Source organism: Moschus berezovskii, chromosome 7 (assembly GCF_049115385.1).
Source record: "Moschus berezovskii isolate FMDL1 chromosome 7, NW_MosBer_1.0, whole genome shotgun sequence".
Lineage (NCBI taxonomy): Eukaryota > Metazoa > Chordata > Mammalia > Artiodactyla > Moschidae > Moschus > Moschus berezovskii.
In genome coordinates, this window is record NC_142466.1 from 35,918,425 (window position 1) to 35,940,041 (window position 21,617).

General features: G+C 41.1%; 1 protein-coding gene across 5 annotated transcripts in view; it reads left to right on the forward strand.

The window, feature by feature from the left end:
• FREM1 (FRAS1 related extracellular matrix 1) overlaps positions 1 to 21,617 on the forward strand; it is a 208,247-nt gene that overhangs the window by 87,780 nt on the left and 98,850 nt on the right. For all 5 annotated transcript variants that reach the window (XR_008686234.2, XM_055428202.2, XM_055428203.2 and 2 more), the window contains 5 exons: positions 665 to 755; positions 2,324 to 2,491; positions 6,754 to 6,962; positions 10,840 to 10,933; positions 18,441 to 18,693. Coding sequence is in view for 4 of the 5 variants with exons in the window: in XM_055428202.2 (XP_055284177.2) it covers positions 665 to 755; positions 2,324 to 2,491; positions 6,754 to 6,962; positions 10,840 to 10,933; positions 18,441 to 18,693 (815 nt within the window). In the remaining variant the exon portion in view is untranslated. The remainder of the gene's footprint in view (positions 1 to 664; positions 756 to 2,323; positions 2,492 to 6,753; positions 6,963 to 10,839; positions 10,934 to 18,440; positions 18,694 to 21,617) is intronic.

The window sequence follows — 21,617 nt, forward strand, 5'->3', positions numbered from 1 at the left end:
TAATGTCTGTGCTTTTTAATATGCTGTCTAGGTTCGTCATAACTTTCCTTCCAAGGAGTAAGCGTCTTCTGATTTCATAGCTGCAATCAGCATCTGCAGTGATTTTGGAGCCTCAAAAAATAAAGTCTGACACTGTTTCCACTGTTTCTCCATCTATTTCCCATGAAGTGGCTGAAAACAGTCTTTAATCCATTTTTTATAAAGAGAATACTTTTTTCTTTTAGGTACAATTTATTGAGTCTTCATAGCTTTATTTTTAGATATCTCAGGCTACAAAAACGGTCATATTCTATGATTCCAGTCCAGAAAGTGCCATGAATATACCTTAGGCTTGAATTGTGTACTAAATGATAGTGAGTAAATGTTTTTCAGATGAGTATCTAACTGCATTTCATTGTAGTTAGATTCCCTTTCATCATGTCAGAGCAGAAATTTTGTACATACTTTTTATATTTATGATGAGAATGACATTCATGATACTAGACTTAAGGCTAGTAAGTCTTAAGTCCCCGCCCCTGATATAAAGAGAGAATATAAAGATGGAATATTTGATTTCTTCTGACAATGAACACTTTTAGCTTTAGAAAATGTGGTTGCAGGCTAATGTGTGACTTAATTTTTACCTGGAAAATTAGCTGGTGTGTTCTCTTGTATTTTTCTTTAGACACTTAGATGCTGGGAAATTATTCATGGTGGACAGCATACCAAGGCTAACCAAGACTCCTGCAGCTCCAGGGTTAAAATATTTCACTCAGGTATGATGCCATGCTCAAATGTTGACAAACAGATGAAAGTATCCTCTGAGAAGGTCTGGTGCTCCTAGCATTTTACTTGAGAATTTTGACCTTTGACATCCTCCACTAGCAACAAATACCTGATGTCTATATTCCTTCTGCTTGCACATTTCCATTAAGCAAGTGACATGTATTTGAAAATGCTTGATCCAGCTGAATATGTTTGTGTAGTAAAATCTCATTATATTTCAATACAGCCTTTTGCTTCAATTTAGGTTCCTGGTTTAGGGCTCTGATTTAGGGACCTGATGCATATGTTTTTATTCCATCAATTTCAGTTCATCTGATAACCTACATGTTAGTTTCCTAGGGCTGCTATAGCAAAGACCACAAGCTAGGTGGCTTTAAAGGACTGAGATGTATAGTCATAGAGGCGAGAAGTCTGAAGTCAGGGTGTCAGCAGGGATACCATCCTCCAAAACCTTGTTCATGTGTGGGGTGAACAAGGTTCACCTTTTCTCTTCCCAGCAACTAGGGGTTTGCTGGGAATCTTACATTCCTTGGCTGATAGATGATCACTCCACTCTCTGTTTCTGTCACCCCGTGGCTGTGTTCGCCCTATGTCTCTCTCTTCTTATGAGGACACAAGTTATGTAGGATTAAGGGCCACTTTATTCCAGTACAGCCTTACCTTAACTAATTGTGAGTTTTGCCACACCCATTTCTAAACAAGATTATATGCTGAGGTGCTGGGGTTTAGGACATCAGCATATCTTCTTTTTGTGTATGGGGGACATAATTCAACCCATAATATATACTGCTTTGCAAAATCCTTCCTTAACCTTCTCCCTACTCCTGTGGTTTCTCTATTCTGAAGACCTGAGTGGAGTCACAGTAATAATGAGTGCTTAGGCAGCAGCTATGCCTCAGGTTTAAGGTTCAATATGTTGAATCTCACTGAAGTTTGTTGTTCAATCTCTAAATCATGTCCAACTCTTTGTGACCCCATGGTAGTTAGAAGTGGTAAATGAACATGCCAACCCTCATGATAAGTACTATTATTTTATTACCATTTATTTTATAGATAAGGAAACAGGGGCCTCATAACTTTATTTATTTAATTATTTACTCTTGGCTGTGCTGGGTCTTCGTTGCTGCACAGGCTTTTCTCTAGTTGTGGTGAGCAGGGGCTACTCTTTAGTTGCGGTGCATAGGCTTTTCTTTGCAGTGGCTTCTCTTGTTGTGGAGCTTGGGCTCCAGGGCATGTGGGCCTCAAAAGTTTAAGTAGCTTGACCAATATCACACAGCTCCTTCATGGTGGAGTAGGGCTGAAATTCAAGGTTCCTGTCTTTTATAGAGTTGGCTGACTTTAAGCACTTGGCATAGTTTCTTAATTTCTTTGTTCTTTTTCCTCCCATTTTTAGAAAATCTGATTTGTAAGATAGAGCTTTGTAGAATCTTCAGATTGATGATGGGAGTGTTTGCAATGTTCCCATTAAGTTAACCCAATGGGTCTCTTAGCCCAGGTCTTTAAATGTCCCTGATCCTGGCAGTCAGTACCCACATGTCCATCTTGATTTGCTTGGCAGCACGCTGTGAACCATATGAAAGTGGCCTACATGCCACCCATGCAAGATGTAGGTCCGCATCCAAGACACGTCCAGTTTGCCTTTTCCGTCAGTAACCAGCACGGTGGGACGCTATATGGGATCTGCTTTAACATCACTATTCTTCCGGTGGACAATCAGGCCCCAAAGGTAGGTATCATGCTTGATACGAAGGATGAAGAAGAGCGAGGACCTAAGGAGAAAAAGGTTTTTAAAGACTTACTCGAAATGCTCACTTCTCTTTAGGCTGTTTCCAAGGACTTTTCTATTTTCCAACTACAGTATAGGGAACACAAGCATGGGGAGGGGAGTCCTTCATCTCCTATAAGACTTTCTATCTAAAAGGTGAGATTTTCCAGTTGCTTTATTTGGCATGAAAATCATTTGGCATGATTTTCAAAGCTTTGTCAAAATCTCTTTCATTTCCTCTCCTTTTTACTGAGTTTCACGTGTTGATCAGGGGAAGGAGATTAAATTAGGAGTCTCTTAGCAACCAGACAGGCTTAGTTGCTCTCCCCACAGACTAGCTATGCTGCTCTGTCATCTAAATAAGCACTTTAATTTTCCAAAATGAATTAAGATGGACCCTTGCATATCATCCTGTTCTACTCCCTCATGTTTGTGTAAGCTTTAAAGCACTCGGGTCTCTCATTAAAACCAGACTACAAAGGCGATGCTACCTTGCGCATCTTATCTTCAGGGCTAGGATTCATCATAAGAGTTTGTTTCCCACCTGCCCCCGCCCCATCAGAGTGCTAGGGTTAATGAGTGTGGCTATTCCTAGGCTTGTTTTTCGTCCCTCATAAGTGGAAAGACAAAGTGTGATTACCCATTCATTAGGAACCACTGGGGACTAGAACCCACCCATGTCACATCCCTAAGGAGAGAGGCCACCTTCCCAGGCCCCCACCTGAAATGAAACCAGGAAAGCATGGATGCTCCCTTTCCTGGGTTCTCCTTATCATCTCTGCACCTGCCCGACGTTGTGGGGCAGAAGTCTCACGCTGAGGGACTGAGGCACTTATCCAACCTGCACAACTGTTCTGATGAGTCTAAATGACACCGGAAAGTAATGAATTGCCCAAATTTCTGTTAGCTGCTGAATGGATAGATGAGATGTGGCAATCCATACATTGGAATATCAATCCTCAACGTAAAGGAATAAAGTACTAATATGTTTTACCAGTTGGTTGAACTTGGAAAATATTATTTCAAAGACAAGTACCCAGTCACAGAAGACCACATGTTATAATAACATGTGGTTATACAGTGATAATAATGCTCTTTAAATGTGAGATCCCTTTATTTCTTTCTCCTACAATCAGTGAAGGTGTAAAATCCATTTAAATGAAAGATCCAGGATAGGCAAGTCTATAGGAAAAGAAAGTAGATTAGTGGTTAGGTAGATTAGTGAATAGGACTGCAAGGGGGCTTTCAGGGTAGCTCAGCTGGTAAAGAATCCGCCTGCAATGCAGGAGACCCTGGTTTGATTCCTGGGTCGATAAGTTCCCCTGGAGAAGGAAAAGGCTTCCCACTCCAGTATTCTTGGGTTTCCCTGGTGGCTCAGACGGTGAAGAATCTGCCTGTAATTTGGGAGACCTGGGTTTGATCCCTGGGTTGGGAAGATTCCCTGGAAGAGGGCATGGCAACCCACTCTACCATTCTTGCCTGGAGAATCCCATGGGCAGAGGCACAGCACAGCATAGGACTGCAAGGTGGGGAAATGGGAGGGTGGGGGAGGGAAGGATGGTGGGGAAATAGGGAGTAATTGCTAATAAAGACAGGGTGTGTTTTCTTGTGAAAAATATTCTAAACTTGATGATAATGGTTACATAACTTTGAATATGTGAAAATACTAAAAGACAAATACTAAAAGACATTGTCTTTTACACAGGGATAAATTGTATGGTGTATGAATTATCTCAATAAAATCATTCTGTGTTTATTTCTGGATTTCTGGCTTCTGCAGTTTACCCTACCCCCACTCTGCGGCAGCTGGACAGGGCATGTTCCCCAGTCACCAAAGTATCCATCCAGCTCAGGACACTCATTTACCTCACGGGCCTGACCCTTCAGGCCCCTGAGCTTGCAAATTTTGGTAGAAGATGGGCCCCCCAAGAGGTCACACAAAATAATCTAAACTGGATTCTTTGTCTCCTTCCCTGCTGGGGACCAGATCATGTTCCGTGTTGAAAATACACTTCTGAATGTCTGTGAATTTGATTAGATATTATTCAGATCATCCTTTTCTGTGTATGAGATGCATGCACTGAAATAGCCCGGTATCCAAAGAGGCTACCATGTTTTCCAGAATAATCACAGAGAAGCTGTTTTTTTATGTAAAATATCCAAACCTCTTGCCAGAGAAAGATGATCTCCGGGGTGGGGGGCGGAGGAAACCAACAGAAGGAGTGAAATGAATAGTTACCTCTGTCATTTGAAGGTAAATGGAATTGTTACGAGGACTTGGGGCTCAAGAGGCATAGGGGCTTCTGTATTTTTTCTACACTGTATGAGACAAATGAAATAGTACCATAGAGACCTGAGAATAATACAATAGAAGTCAAATTAAATTTCTCCTCCATGAAAATGGTCGTGGGAACTGTTCCCTGATGTTAAAAATCCATAGAGCACTAGGTTGAGTGAAACCGTGAGAGACTCTTGATGCCATATTGACCTGAAGTTCCAGAAACCTAAGCACTGGGTTCAGGGAGGGACTGGAAGGTGAATGATGAAAAAGTGGAAGTAAGTTAGCCTTATGGTTTTAGTCTTCGAAAGTTGTTCTAAAACCATATGTAGTTAAAAATCATTGAATGAGGCAAAGTATATTCCTTGAAGCTTAGCATCTTGGGATCTTAATTGATGTAACTCAGGACACAACGAGGCTGGCACACATGGACCATGTTTCAGTGATAATAATCCTCTTTAAGTGTGAGCTCCCTTTATTTCTTTCTCCTACAATCAGTGAAGGTGTAGGTGTGGCAAATGAGAGTAAGTCTCTTGGGAAAGGTGGGAGTGAGTGGTTGTAGGGAGAAAAGGCTCTTACTTTATGTTTTGCTTTGCTGAAAGAAGTAGTTTATTAAAGAATACAAGGCAGCCGTCCCAGGGAGCTTGGTGTCATCATTTCTATGACCCAAGGGCTGCCCTTGGGGCAGCTGTGGGTAAGTGGTAAGATGGAGCAGGGCTGTAAGTGGACACTGCGATTTCTTGCTCACTTCCCTTTCCTCTGCCCATTTCTTGCCCCGTCTCTCCCAACCCCCTTTTCAAGATCTTTCCTTGGGGAAACTTCTCCTTTCTAGGAGTGGCAGCTGCTCTGAAGAGAGTAGCTGCTTCCTTAGAGAACATTGTGTCCTTACATTAGCAGAGCAGTCATCCCAGAGTGTTCGTGAGGATCCTTCAAAGCCCATGACTTGTAGCCCAGCTGTATCAACTTGTTTTTGATTCTGTGTAGTAATACAACTTTGGGAAAATAGTAGGTTAAATAAATTTAACAGATTTTCCTATTCTAGGATCTCAGAGCATGAATATGATTATGAGTCTTATAAACCTCCAAGGTGAAGATATTATATTAATATGTGACTATTTTCCTCCTCCTCCATCCATGGGATTTTCCAGGCAAGAGTACTGGAGTGGGGTGCCATTGTTGTGTTTGACCATGGAACACTTCTTGCCAACTCCCAAAGTAATGATAAATATCCCCAGTTGTTCAAATTTGCTTTTTACTTTCAAATGAATTCTTACTGAGCAGTGGGTTTTTTTCTATTATAGAAAATTATCTTTATGGCTTTAATATTTAAGTCTAATGTTTGAATGAATCTATTTCCTCTGAATTCTTCAGTTTCCAGTCTTCAGTTTCCCTGTTCTACTTCCATCTCTAAAATGCTCACTACCCTAATGCTTAAATGCTCCAATCAGTTACTCCAGTCTTTAAGAATTTTTAGGGTGTAAGAAAACACGGATTCTTTCCCTCAGGAAATTTAATATAGGTTTTGTTCATTTTGTAAATTAAGGTACATATGTGCCAAGCAATGATAGATACAGACATGATGAGGAATGTTATTTTCTTAGTTTAGATACATAGTTTAGATATCATACTATGATAAATCTGATTGATGCTGATAGATCTAATTGCTTAAATCTATTCAGGATCTGAGGTCAAAGAAATGTAGATGCTTTCAGGTTTCCAGATCTGCCTTGTTTCTTTGTGTCCATCAATGTTTAGAACTGAAATTATTTAGCAAAAAATATTTTTTAGCCATGATGTTCAACTATGAATTTGTCCCCTTTAGAACATTCTTGAAAGTTGGATTGACATGTAAAGATGATACTGGAATTTTTCTGTTGCTTTCGTGAGTTCTGTTTTCAGGTACACCTCATAAACAAGGCTTTAAATGTTTCCTCCTTCTTTCTAGGTGTTTACCAAACCTCTGAGAGTGGCTGAGGGAGGTCAGTGTGTCATCAGCACAGAGCATGTCCTGGTTTCTGATGAGGACACCAAACTGGACACCATCCACCTCTCCTTGCAGAGTCCGCCTCAGCATGGACTTGTGGAGCTAAATGGATTCCCTCTAAACACAGGGGCCACGTTTTCTTGGGGAGACCTCCAGACCTTAAAACTTAGGTTAGAACATTTCCTGGATTCTTTGTTTTATATACTTTGGCTCCCATTTGAATCAGTTGTGAGGCAGTGTAAGAAGTTTATTCAATTCTTGCAGGAGTAACAACATGCCACCTAATACTTTCAAAGGGCAGTTGAACATTAGCAATAACAACCCTTTAGTATTCCCTGCGGAGAAGGCAATGGCAAGCCACTCCAGTACTCTTGCCTAGAAAATCCCATGGATGGAGGAGCCTGGTAGGCTGCAGTCCATGGGGCCGCTACGAGTCAGATATGACTGAGCAACTTCACTCTCACTTTTCACTTTCACACATTGGAGAAGGAAATGGCAACCCACTCCAGTGCTCTTGCCTGGAGAATCCCAGGGACGGGGGAGCCTGGTGGGCTGCCGTCTATGGGGTCGCACAGAGTCGGACACGACTGAAGTGACTTAGCAGCAGCAGTAGCAGCAGTTTTCCCTGTAGACATTTTCTTCCCCTCTGGCTTGCTGTACTGATGGGAATGATATTATGAATATTTGAACAACAAAAATTGAATTGCCATGAATTCAATTAAATTTGCTGCAACAGCACATATCACAAAGGGTAGCAGTCAAACTAGATGAATTAAGTCTGAACTAATCTATCAGGCTAATCTACATAACTGAATTTGGCTTTTAGAAAAGCCGACTCGTAACCCTGGAAATTCTGGGATAGAATTCTGTTGATTGATGTCTTTAGAGTGACTTTTTAATCCATTCTACTGGGGAGGTGATTTGCAGGCAAATAAGTAGGGTAGATTAGGTAGGTAGGACGCAGACTAGTACTTGGGTCTCTTATTATCAGGGATGGAGTAATCCCTGCTTCATAGTTCTGTAGTGGGCCTATAGTATTAATAGTTCCCTTCACCTTGAGAATGTTCCTTTCCTCTGCCTAATGTCATTATGTAAGATGCTTGAAAAAAAAAATCTAGTAAAACTCTTTCTCTGTAAAATAATGCAAGATACTCAAAAGCAGTTGTCGGGTAGACAGACATACTGGTTAATTTCTCACTTGTACAAATTCAAGTTACAAACTAGAATTTTGGTCTTTTTGATAAAGTATAGGCCTCAAATGCTTAGTTTTGCATTTGGAAATTGACAAAGAAAGGGGATTTATATACAGGAAGAGCATTTTCATCCAGAAGTTTAGTTACACTGTTTTATTTACAGCTTCCAATATCTTAAGCTGTTTTCACTACTCTTATTCTCATTAAAATTTTCTTCCCTCACCCCCAAGATCTCAGCTGTTTCCTACCCGTTAGAAAGAGAGCTCTGTTTAGGTAATTCTTTCTAGGGAATGAATGATGGATAGAAAAAAGGTACCAATTTTGCCAGCACATAGTTCAAGCATTCTTGAGCTATAGTTCAAATATTCTTTGAGAGACTTGCAATTATGTTTTGTTCATTGAACTTCACAGCAACCAAACCTGATAAGGTAGATGGTTCTGTTCTCATATTATAGTTGAGTTAGCTAATGCACAAAGAGGTTAACTAAGGTCACTTAGCAAGGAGTCTGGTTTTAAAAGAAGTTCTGTTTGATTCCATTGCCATACTTTGGAATGTGTACTCCTAGACCTATTTGGCCCCATTAAGGGTAATAGCATGGTTAAATTTATTTGAATTAGCACATTATCACATGTCAGTCTACTTTTGATCAGGGAGCGTGACAAAATAAATCATAGGATTCAGTGTTGGGAGGGAAACAGGAGGTTGGAAGTGGGTTTTCTCCACCATTGGAATTGAATCCCTAACTAGTGCATGAATGAGTCAGTATCATCAATAAGCTAGACATTTGGCTCAGTTCAACAATGACTTAAAACTTACAGTGTATCACTACAGTAGACTGGAGAGTGAATGGAAAGTCTCAGTTCAGTTCAGTTCAGTTCAGTCGCTCAGTCGTGTCCGACTCTCCGCGACCCCATGAATCACAGCACGCCAGGCCTCCCTGTCCATCACCAACTCCCGGAGGTCACTCAAACTCATGTCCACAGAGTCGGTGATGCCATCCAGCCATCTCATTCTCGGTCATCCCCTTCTCCTCCCGCCCCCCACATTTCCCAGCATCAGAGTCTTTTCCAGTGAGTCAACTCGTCGCATGAGGTGGCCAAAGTATTGCAGTTTCAGCTTTAGCATCAGTCCTTCCAATGAACACCCAGGATCGATCTCCCTTAGAATGGACTGGTTGGATCTCCTTGCGGTACAAGGGACTCTCAAGAGTCTTCTCCAACACCACAGTTCAAAAGCATCAATTCTTTGGCAATCAGCTTTCTTCACAGTCCAACTCTCACATCCACACATGACCACGGGAAAAACCATAGCCTTGACTAGACGGACCTTTGTTGGCAAAGTAATGTCTCTGCTTTTTAATATACTATCAAGGTTGGTCATAACTTTCCTTCCAAGGAGTAAGCGTCTTTTAATTTCATGGCTGCAATCAGCATCTGCAGTGATTTTGGAGCCCAAAAAAATAAAGTCTGACTAGAATTAGACAATTCCTTTAAGAAACTTGATTGGAGAATGAAAAGAAAATAGTGTCAAGAATAGATCAAGAAAAAAATATTTTTAAGTCTGAAGACCTTCAAGAATCTTCTTAGGTTGAGAGGAAAAGACCTAGTCACTGGCAGGAGGGAAATGGCAGAAGAGAGGTAGTGAGTAATCAATAGATGAGGTTTTGGGGCAGAGCTATACTGATTCAGAGCACAGAAGGATTAACCCTAAAAGTGGGGGAGGAGGGAGAATCACCAAAATCCACTCATTGTCCCACTTCTGTCTGTCACTGCTCAGTTTCAGGATCTCCTTGGCCCCAGACAGTGTTTTTTGTATGTAAGCCTCCTGATGAAAGTGAAAGAGGAGAGTGAAAAGGTTGGCTTGAAGCTCAACATTCAGAAAACAAAGATCATGGCATCTGGTCCCATCACTTCATGGGAAATAGATGGAAAAACAATGGAAACAGTGTCAGACTTTGTTTTTTTGGGCTCCAAAATCACTGCAGATGCTGATTGCAGCCATGAAATTAAAAGACGCTTGCTCCTTGGCAGGAAAGTTATGACCAACCTTGATAGTATATTAAAAAGCAGAGACATTACTTTGCCGACCAAAGTCCGTCTAGTCAAGGCAATGGTTTTTCCCGTGGTCATGTATGGATGTGAGAGTTGGACTGTGAAGAAAGCTGATCGCCGAAGAATCGATGCTTTTGAACTGTGGTGTTGGAGAAGACTCTTGAGAGTCCCTTATACTGCAAGGAGATCCAACCAGTCCATTCTAAAGGAGATCAATCCTGGATGTTCATTGGAGGGACTGATGCTAAAGCTGAAACTCCAATACTTTGGCCACCTCATGAGACGAGTTGACTCACTGGAAAAGACTCTGATGCTGGGAAAGGTTGGGGGCGGGAGGAGAAGGGGACGACGGAGAATGAGATGGCTGGATGGCATCACCGACTCTGTGGACATGAGTTTGAGTGTACTCTGGGAGTTGGTGATGGACAGGGAGGCCTGGCGTGCTGTGATTCATGGGGTCGCGGAGAGTCGGACACGATTGAGCGACTGAACTGAACTGAACTGAACTGAAGCAGAGCTACATCCACTGCTTCCCATTTTTACAGTGACAACGTAAAGGGCTGATTTTTGATTTGGGGACAAGTTATGAATGCACAGAACACATTTTTCCTGGGTGGGGCAATTTTGCCATCAAGGATGCTTGAATAGTTATATAAGTGACTTCAAGATTATACTACGATTTTGGTTATATATTTATTTGATTGAACATAGGGCCAAAACCATGGAAAAGCTCTTGTGACAGGAATCTCAGTGCACTCTCACTGTGACCTTGAGAGGTTAGTGACAACTATTATCCCCACAGATATCAGCATGATGGATCCGAGGAACTTCAGGATGACATACTACTACAGGCCTCAGATGGCACAAATGCAGCTGAATATGTCCTACACGTTGAGGTATGTCATAATTTTCCTCCTCGGTTCATAGAGAAACAAAGTTTTGGGTTTGGAATCTTCTTAGGGTCTCTGATAGAAATGAAGGTACATGGTTGCCAAAGCAAGAAGGTACCTGTTTATGTCTTGGAATGTGTCAGAACAGGCAATAGAGAGCAAAAATATATTGGTGAAATGGGCATACTGGTGTCTCACTCCAGTCCATTTAAAGATAGGAATGCTCTGCCCCCAAACTCAGACTTAATTGAAGAAGCGATTGGTTCCTTGTATAAATTATCTCCAATATTTTTGAGCTGTAACATTCAAAAATATTTATTTAGCAGTTGGAAGGGTTAGGCTAGCATCATGGGGGTTTTTCCTGTTGTGTGCAAAGAGCCATATCTGTATGTATAATGTGAGTTTTTGTGAATCCCTGTACTGTACATTCCCCTGGCCTGTTTGAGATGATTAATTTCCCCCTTTGGACAAATGAAGGAAAATCTGCACATAAAGATTGAGTACATGCTCAAAGGTCTGATGGGAATACCCTAGTGTCTTTGTCGAGTGACTATCCATGTCCACAAGCATAACTCACAGGATTTGCAGATATGTATAGTTAGTGTCAAAGGAAAGTCTGCAGAAGACTTATCATGCTTCTTAAAGACCCTCTAATTATTCTTACTGTACCAAATTATATTTTTGTTGCAGTTGGTCAGATCTTCATGGTATGAAATTGTTGTTAAATAATTGTTAAACACATAATAATGTGTTTTCAAGATATTTTACAGTTAATAATTAACTTAGAATGATGACATCCATCTAGTGTTTTTATTTTTATTTTTTAAATTAATTAATTTATTTATTTTTATTGGAGGCTAATTACTTTACAATAATATATTGGTTGGTTTTGCCATACATTGACATGAATCCACCCCGGGTGTACATGTGTTTCCCTTCTTGAACTCCCCTCCCACCACCCTCCTCCCCATATCCTCCCTCCAGGTCATCCCTGTGCACCAGCCCCGAGCATCCTGTATCATGCGTCGAACCTGGACTGGTGATTCGTTTCACATATGATAATATACATGCTTCAATGCCATTGTCCCAAATCATCCCACCTTCACCCTCTCCACCAGAGTCCCAAAGACTGTTCTATACACCTATGTCTCTTTTGCTGTCTCGTATACAGGCATAAGGTTACCATCTTTCTAAATTCCATATATATGCGTTAGTATACTGTATTGATGTTTTTCTTTCTGGCTTACTTCACTCTGTATAATAGGCTCCAGTTTCATCCACCTCATTCGAACTGATTCAAATGCATTCTTTTTGATGGCTGAAAAATACTCCATTGTGTATATGTACCAAAGCTTTCTTATCCATTCGTCTGCAGATGGACATCTAGGTTGCTTCCATGTCCTGGCTATTATAAACAGTGCTGCAATGAACATTGGAGTACATGTGTCTCTTTCAATTCTGGTTTCCTCAGTGTGTATGCCCAGGAGTGCGATTGCTGGATCATATGGCAGTTCTATTTCCAGATTTTTGAGGAATCTCCACACTGTTCTCCATAGTGGCTGTACTAGTTTGCATTCCCACCAACAGTGTAAGAGGGTTCCCTTCTCTCCACACCCTCTCCAGCATTTATTGCATGTAGACTTTTGGATAGCAGCCATTCTGACTGGTGTGAAATGGTATCTCATTGTGGTTTTGATTTGCATTTCTCTGATTCTGAGGGATGTTGAGCATTTTTTCATGTGTTTGTTAGCCATCTTTATGTCTTCTTTGGAGAAATGTCTATTTAGTTCTTTGGCCCATTTTTTGATTGTACATAGACAACTATAAAACACTGGTGAAAGTAATCAAAGAGGACACTAATAGATGGAGAAATATACCATGTTTGTGGATTGGAAGATTAAATATTGTGAAAATGAGTATACTACCCAAAGTAATTTATACATTCAATGCAATCCGTATCAAACTACCAATGATATTTTTCACATAGCTAGAACAAATAATCTCACAATTTGTATGGAATTACAAAAAACCTCGAATAGCCAAAGCAATCTTGAGGAAGAAGAATGGAACTGGGGGAATTAACCTGCCAGACTTCAGGCTCTACTACAAAGCCACAGTCATCAAGACAGTATGGTACTGGCATAAGGACAGAAAAATAGATCAATGGAACAAAATAGAAAGCCCAGAGATAAATCCACGCACCTATGGACACCTTATCTTTGACACAGGAGGCAAGAATATAAAATGGAGAAAAGACAGTCTCTTTAACAAGTGGTGCTGGGAAAACCGGTCAGCCACTTGTAAAAGAATGAAACTAGAACACTTCCTAACACCAGACACCAAAATAAACTCAAAATGGATTAGAGAGCTAAATGTAAGACCAGAAACTATAAAACTCCTAGAGGAGAACGTAGACAAAACACTCTCCGACATAAGGATCCTCCATGACCCAGAATTCTGGAAATAAAAGCAAAAATAAACGAAAGGGACCAAATTAAAATCAAAAGCTTCTGCACAGCAAAGGAAACTTAAGCAAGGTGAAAAGACAGCCTTCAGAATGGGAGAAAATAATAGCAAATGAAACAACTGAAAAAGAATTAATCTCCAAAATATACAAGCAGCTCCTGCAGCTCAATTCCATCTAGTGTTTTTAAAAGTACACAGGAAAGGAATTATCTTTCTTTTTTAGCAAAGGTCTGAGAAAGTTCAATGACTTGTTGAAAGCCATTAACTTGACCACGTTGACCTGGGCTGACATCTCCACTCTGGTCATCAGGCCAGCGTTCTTTCTTCTTCGCCACTGCCACAGACCTCAATTCACAGGTGACTGTAATTCAGGAGCACTTACGCATGCCAGGTTCAATGCACAGTCCTTTCCTTTCACTTTCCCACTTAGTTCTCATGATGGTCTTATACCTAGATGAAAAGAAGTATGTCATTTCAGCTTCATAAAGGTGAGTTTTCTTTATTGGTGGACTTTCCGAGTTACATTTTTTCCTGAAAAGAAAATTTCTGGTGAAAATCCCAACTCTATCTTCTGTCTGTGGCTATCTTCTATCAATGACAGTAAGCTGTGCCTTTGAGGAAAAGAATCTGTCTGTGTTACTTTTTAGACAAAAGATCATGTCCTTTGAAAGCCAATCAGAAGTTCAGGCAATTTGGGGACAATTATGTATGATTTTTTTTTTTCATCCAGGAGAAATGTTTTTAATTCTATCACCTTTGGACTTTTAGCATTTGAAAGCTGAGGGTATTTTGTGAACTGCTGCAAGGTGATTATCATGAATGTGTTAGTGAGATTGATCAGATGGGGTCAAGAACGATAATAAAGAGGGTCTTCACTCAATATACTTCGAGGACTTGAACAGAGATATTGTCCCTTAATAAGCTAATAGAAAATGGGATAGAGTACTGCATGTTTTTTCTACCTTTAATTAAATAAACCTGTTCTCTACCTGTTAAAGGAAAGTGTCAACATAATTTCATGCATATTTGTTGTAGAGTTGTTAGCCTGTTTAAGTAGCAGAGTGACCAGGACATACCTACATAGTTATATTCATACATTCATTTATCCCATTAATGCTTAATAAGTGCCTTCTATATGCCAGGTCCTATGCTAAATGCTTGGGCTATGATGGCGAACAAGACAAATATACTTCCTCTTCTTGTGGAGCTTATGGGAAAGGGAGGAAGGCAGGCTTTAAATAGATTATCACTGAAGAATCGATGCTTTTGAACTGTGGTGTTGGAGAAGACTCTTGAGAGTCCCTTATACTGCAAGGAGATCCAACCAGTCCATTCTAAAGGAGATCAATCCTGGATGTTCATTGGAGGGACTGATGCTAAAGCTGAAACTCCAATACTTTGGCCACCTCATGAGACGAGTTGACTCACTGGAAAAGACTCTGATGCTGGGAAAGGTTGGGGGCGGGAGGAGAAGGGGACGACGGAGAATGAGATGGCTGGATGGCATCACCGACTCTGTGGACATGAGTTTGAGTGTACTCCGGGAGTTGGTGATGGACAGGGAGGCCTGGCGTGCTGTGATTCATGGGGTCGCGGAGAGTCGGACACGACTGAGCGACTGAACTGAACTGAATTAGTTAAAATAAGCATGTGTTCTACAAGTCAACAGGGTACTAAAAGAGGGTAAATGAAGAAAGTTTCTAAGTGAGTCTCAGTTGTCAAGAAGTTTTCCTGGAGGAATCTGTATGTAACCTAAATGTAGAGGAAGCCAAGTAAAAAGCTAGGGGAGAACATACCAGGCAAGGGACAGGGTGAGGATGCAAAGACGGTACAAAGACCTGATGTGTGTGGAACACAGTGTCTTGGGGGTAACAGTGAAGTGGAATGGATGACCTAGGCACCCCCTTGCATGAGATGGGGCCAGAGACCCTAGGAAAGTCCCTGGGAAGCCAGTGAAGCTTCAGTGATAAATAATCTGCCTGGAGACATCTCTGGTGGTCCAGTGGTTAAGTTGTTGCCTTCTAATGCAGGGGGCGTGAGTTCAATACCTGGTCAGGGTGCTAAGATCCCATATGCCTCCTAGCCAAAGAAAAACAAAACATGAAACAGAAGCAGTATTGTAACAAATTCAATAAAGACTTAGCAAAAAGAGAGAGAATCTACCTGCAATGCAGGAGACTCGGGTTCCATCCCTGGATCAGGAAGATACCTTGGAGTAGGAAATTTCAACCCACTCTAGTATTTTTGCCTGGAAAATTCCATGGACAGAGGAGCCTGGTGGGTAACAATCCACAGAGTCACAAAGAGTCAGACATGACTAACCATGCACACACACCCATGCACAGGATGGTGACTTGATGAAAGCCACATTTTAAAAAGATCATATTGGGGACTTCCCTGGTAGTCCAGTGGTTAAGAATCTGCCTTGCAATGCAGGGGACATGGTTCAGTTCAGTTCAGTCACTCAGTCCTGTCCATCTCTTTGTGACCCCATGGACTGCAGCATACCAGGCTTCCCTGTCCATCACCAACTCCCAGAGCTTACTCAAATTCATGTCCATCGAGTCAGTGTTGCTATACAACCATCTCATCCTCTGTTGTCCCCTTCTCCTCCAGCCTTCAATCTTCCCCAGCATCAGGGTCTTTTCAAATGAGTCAGCTCTTTGCATCAGGTGGCCATAGTATTGTAGTTTCAGCTTCAGCATCAGTCCTTCAAATGAATAGTCAGGACGGATTTCTTTTAGGGTGGACTGTTCTGATCTCCTTGCAGTCCAAGGGACTCTCAAGAGTCTTCTCCAACCCCCCAGTTCAAAAGCATCAATTCTTCTGCATTGAGCTTTCTTTGTAGTCCAACTCTCACATCTATACATAACTACTGGAAAAACCATAGCTTTGTCTAGATGGACCTTTGCCAGCAAAGTAATGCCTCTGCTTTTTGATATGCTCTCTAGGTTGGTCACAGCTTTTCTTCCAAGGAGCAAGCGTCTTTTAATTTTCTGGCTGTAAGTCACCATCTTCAGTGATTTTGAAGCCCCCCAAAATGAAGTCTCTCATTGTTTCCATTGTTTGCCCGTCTATTTGCATGAAGTGATGGGACCAGATGCCATGATCTTAGTTTTCTGAATGTTGAGTTTCAAGCCAACTTTTTCACTCTCCTCTTTCACTTTCATCAAGAAGCTCTTTAAGTTCTTCTTAGCTTTTGCCATAAGGGTGCTGACAAAGTAGAGAGAATATCATAATAAAGTCCCATATACCAATCACTGCATCTTAATAATTGCTGTCATTTTACCATATTTCCTTTGTTTATTTTCTCTTTGCTCAATTATTTTAATGTAAGCCCCAGATATCATGACTTTAGCCTCTAAATGTTCCAGTATACCTCTGAAATTAAAGATGTTTTCACTCTAGCTTTGTCTTGTTATTCACCCATCAACTCAGATTTTCTCACTTTGAACTTGGACTATGCTCCTTGTCCTGTCTTATTTCCTTACTGTGTTTAAGCAGAAGAAAGTCATTGAATAAGCTATATATTATAGGCACTGTGCTCAACCTGGGAATATAGAAATGCATAATGTAATATCTCTACTTCAAAGAAGTTGGGACCTAATGGCTCTCAGAGAAGTCCTCCATGATCTGCCAGCTTCTCATAATATACTACCTGTATGCCACCTTTGGATAGCCACTTACTTGGTCTGTTCCTTTTGGCTTTATTGACTATGCCAAAGTCTTTGACTGTGTGGATCACAACAAACTGTGGAAAATTCTTAAAGAGATGGGAATAATAGACCACCTTACCTGCCTCCTGAGAAACTTGTATGCAGGTCAGGAAGCAATAGTTAGAACCAGACATGGAAAAACGGACTGGCTCCAAACTGGGAAAAGAGAACGTCAAGGCTGTATATTGTCACCCTGCTTATTTAACTTATATGCAGAGTACATCATGAGAAATGCTGGGCTGGAAGAAGCACAAGCTGGAATCAAGATTGCTGGGAGAAATATCAATAACCTCAGATATGCAAATGATACCACCCTTATGACAGAAAGTGAAGAAGAACTGAAGAGGCTCTTGATAAAAGTGAAAGAGGAGAGTGAAAAGATCCCACATGCAGTGGACCAATTAAGCTCACACACTGCACCTATTGAAGTCTGTGTGCTGCAACAAAGACCCAGCATAGCCAAAATTAAAAGAAAAATTTTTTTTTAAAAAGATCATATTGGTTGAAGTGTGAGGGAAGGAAATACAGGGTTGAGGATATTCACAGGCCAGACTTGATAAATAAATGTTCAGCACACACCAAGTTGTGGTTGTGAACTCAAAGGAGGACTGTCCTTTATTCCTATTTAGAAAACATACTTTTTCAAATTTATACAAAATCTTTTAAAATTTTGGACAGGCACTGCAATCGCATGTTGCTTTTCTTTCCTTTCTACTTAAGAGTTTTATTTTAATGACAGTGAGAGAAAAATGTATCACCACATTGAAAACTGGCACTGATTTAACAGTTATGAAGTTTCAGAATTAACTCAAAATGTTTGAAATGCAGCTGCTACTTATTAAATGTCCAGAGAAACTTCCTGGGTGGCAGGAAGTTGAAAGGAGAGGAGAGTTTTGTAATCACCAAATAATTTGAAATATAAATAACTTTGGTGTGGTAAATGTAAATGCTGAAACCACAAGGACTAGGTCCCCTCCAGAATATGCATGGATTGGACGAAGGAGGATAGGGGCTTGGGTGACAGACGTTTTATATTACATTTATATTTTGTCTGTCTAGAAACAAACGAGAGCTTTGGGTCCCAAACCATAACCATACTCCCCCATTCCTACCTTAAATGTCTCTCATATGGGTCATTTCTTCCAAGATGGTTCATTCGGGGAAAGTTAAAAGATACAAACAGCTTGGCTAAATTCCACAGCTATTGTTTTGCGTGTCTGGAAGACTGAAAAAGTCTGCCATTCCAATTATGAGCAATGAGTTACCAGTTGGACAATTGTCATGGCTGTCTTTTTCTCAAAAACATCCATTTTTCACCCCCCACTGCTTAGGTGTTCCCTGTAAATGATGAGCCACCAGTGCTAAAGGCGGACCTCGTTCCCATGATGCATTGCTCCGAGGGTGACGAGGTGGTCATCACTTCTGAATACATTTTTGCTACTGATGTGGACAGTGATGACTTGAAGCTGATGTTCATGATTGTTGGAGAACCTCGGCATGGGACCGTGAGGAGAGCTGGGGTCACGGTACAGCAATTCTCTCAGGAAGATGTTGTCACAGGGGCTGTGACGTACAAACACACAGGTAAGTGACAGCATTGTGATGAGTCTGGGCATGGGGATGCAACAACATTACAGACTCTTAGCTCACTTCTTGCTGTGGGCCCTGATAATCTGTCTTAATGCTTGTTTCCATTAAAACCAGAGAAGCTGCAGTGGGAGCCCATATCCTGTTTTTCAAATATGATCACCATATTCAGCAGTATTTCTAGATCTCTGAGTAAAACAGTGGATTTCACAGAAAGAGCAAGTGTTATTGCTGCTATGTTCCTGATGCTTCCACACAGACTTTCAGTTCACTCTTGCTTGTCCCCATCCCGATTTTGGTCAATTTGAAGAAGGCTATTTGGCCATCCCACTCTGGTTCCATATATCATACCAAAAATGCCTGAAGTGGGCTCCCAAAGGTAATTATATTATTAACTTGAGAACTTTCCTGTTTATCAGCTAGTTCCTTAGAAGTAACTGGTCTGCCCTTTGGGTTCTTGCAGAGCAAAGATGATGTTTTATGCTTTGCGTAACTCGCCACAGCACCTGACAGTCGTGAACACAGATCAGAAATACAGTAAATGCTTGTTTGTTAGCATTGTAGTTTCATTTCTGGCATTGCATTATATTACTATCTAGATGGCATTTATTCCTATGTAAAATATTCACATAAAAAATGTTGTCAACATCTGAAATCTACAAATCACAGTAGTAGGTAGGCGTAGTAGGCTCACTCCAGACCCCCAGATGAACCCCATTCCCATGGAAAGATGAGAGTAACACCGCTGTCCTTCGTGACATCACTACCCCTGCCATATCTGATTTCTGGGTTAATAATGCCGTGGACTTCCTCTAACTCACTTGTATCACACTCCATTACTGTTTCATATTTACTCATCCATATGCCTCTCTAATCTAGATTCCAGGGGGAGGTGTGGCTGAGTGTGTCAGGCCAGGTGAGTGGTACAGGAAATAAGAGGTATCAGAATTCAAATCTTTTTATTTGAAAAGACAGAGAAAGAGAATACAAGCAGTAATGTAGGAGGGATTTCAAGGAGGGGGACTGAGATAGCTCAAGTTTAATTTGGACATGGGGGAAAACATTTTGAAATAATATTTTAAAATGTACTTTGTAAACAACAACCTATTAGGATACCAGTTGCCTCAGAACCAGTTAGTATGGGATACTTTAATCACTTCACTAGAAACTCCAATACTTTGGCCACCTCATGCGACGAGTTGACTCACTGGAAAAGAGTCTGATGTTGGGAGGGATTGGGGGCGGAAGGAGACGGGGACGACAGAGAACGAGATGGCTGGATGGCATCACCGACTCGATGGACATGGGTTTGGGTGAACTCCAGGAGTTGGTGATGGACAGGGAGGCCTGGCGTGCTGTGATTCATGGGGTCGCAAAGAGTTGGACACGACTGAGCGACTGAAATGAACTGAACTGAACTGAACTGAGACATCTTTTTTCTTGAAATAATATCTCTTTATCCTCTCTCTGTTAAGTCTTTGTTGTTGTTTGATTGGTAAGTTGTGTCTGACTCTGAGACCCCATGAACTGCGGTACGCCAGGCTTCTGTGTCCTTCACTTCCTCCTGGAGTTTGCACCAATTCCTGTCCACTGAGTTGGTGATGCCATCCAACCATCTCATCCTCTGTCACCCTCTTCTTCTCCTGCCTTCAATCTTTCCCAGCATCAGGGTCTTTTCCAATAAGTCAGCTCTTTGCATCAGGTGGCTGAAGTATTGGAGCTTCAGCATCAGTTCTTCCAATGAATATTCAGGGTTGATTTCCTTTAGGATTGACTAGTTGTTGTCCAAGGGACTCTCAAGAGTCTTCTCCAGCACCATAGTTGGAAAGCATCAATTCTTCCATGCTCAGCCTTTTTTGTGGTCCAACTCTCACATCTGTATATGACTTAGAAAAGGTTTGACTCCTTGCTGTCCAAGGGACTCTCAAGAGTCTTCTCCAGCACCATAGTTGGAAAGCATCAATTCTTCCATGCTCAGCCATTTTTGTGGTCCAACTCTCACATCTGTATATGACTTAGAAAAGGTTTTGTGGGCTCTTTCCTTGTCCTGAGAAGTGTAGTCCACTTACTCAATGTCTCTCAATGTCAGAGTTCACAAATAGGTGCTTCTTTTTGATTTGCCCAAACAGGCTATCAGAAAAATGATCTAGAGACCGATATTATGGTTTGTAACATAATTTTAACATCTTTGAAAGGCTCATTTGGCATAGATACATTATGGGTGAGATTAAACTATCTTCTCTTCAAGCCTGTGCCTTGTTCCAGGTACTAAACAACAAGTAGACATACGTATAACTCTCATTTAGTGTGATGGCTATATAAGGGAGTGTTAACACTTTTTTTTTTTTTCTTCAAAGACCTAGTAGGACACTGGTACAAATTCTTTCAGATAAACATTTTTGTTATGTTAATAAATTAACAAAAATACTGTATTCAAAAAAATATTTTATTTGAATGATACTTTTGCTTGTAATGTTTACTCATTTACTCGGTAGTGATTAGCATTATGATTCATGGGGTCGCAAAGAGTCGGACATGACTGAGCGACTGAACTGAACTGAGAATGAGTAAAGAGAAACTCAGAACAGGAGCTAAAATTCCAGTGGCCCCGCGCTTGCCTCCATACATTGGTTATCAAGGTTACCAAAGAACAATTGTTATTGTTGTAGTTTTAGTTCCTTAGTTGTGTCCAACTCTTTTGCAATCCCATGGACTGTAGCCTGCCAGGCTCCTCTTGTCCATGGGATTCTCCAGGCAAGAACACTGCAGTGGGTTGCCTTTTCCTTCTCTAGGGGATCTTCCTGGCTAGGGATTGAACCTGCATCTCCTGCATTGCAGGTGAATTCTCTACTGCTGAGTCACCAGGGAAACCTGATAACAACTGTATCACCATTATTTTATTATCAATTTATTTTTGTGAT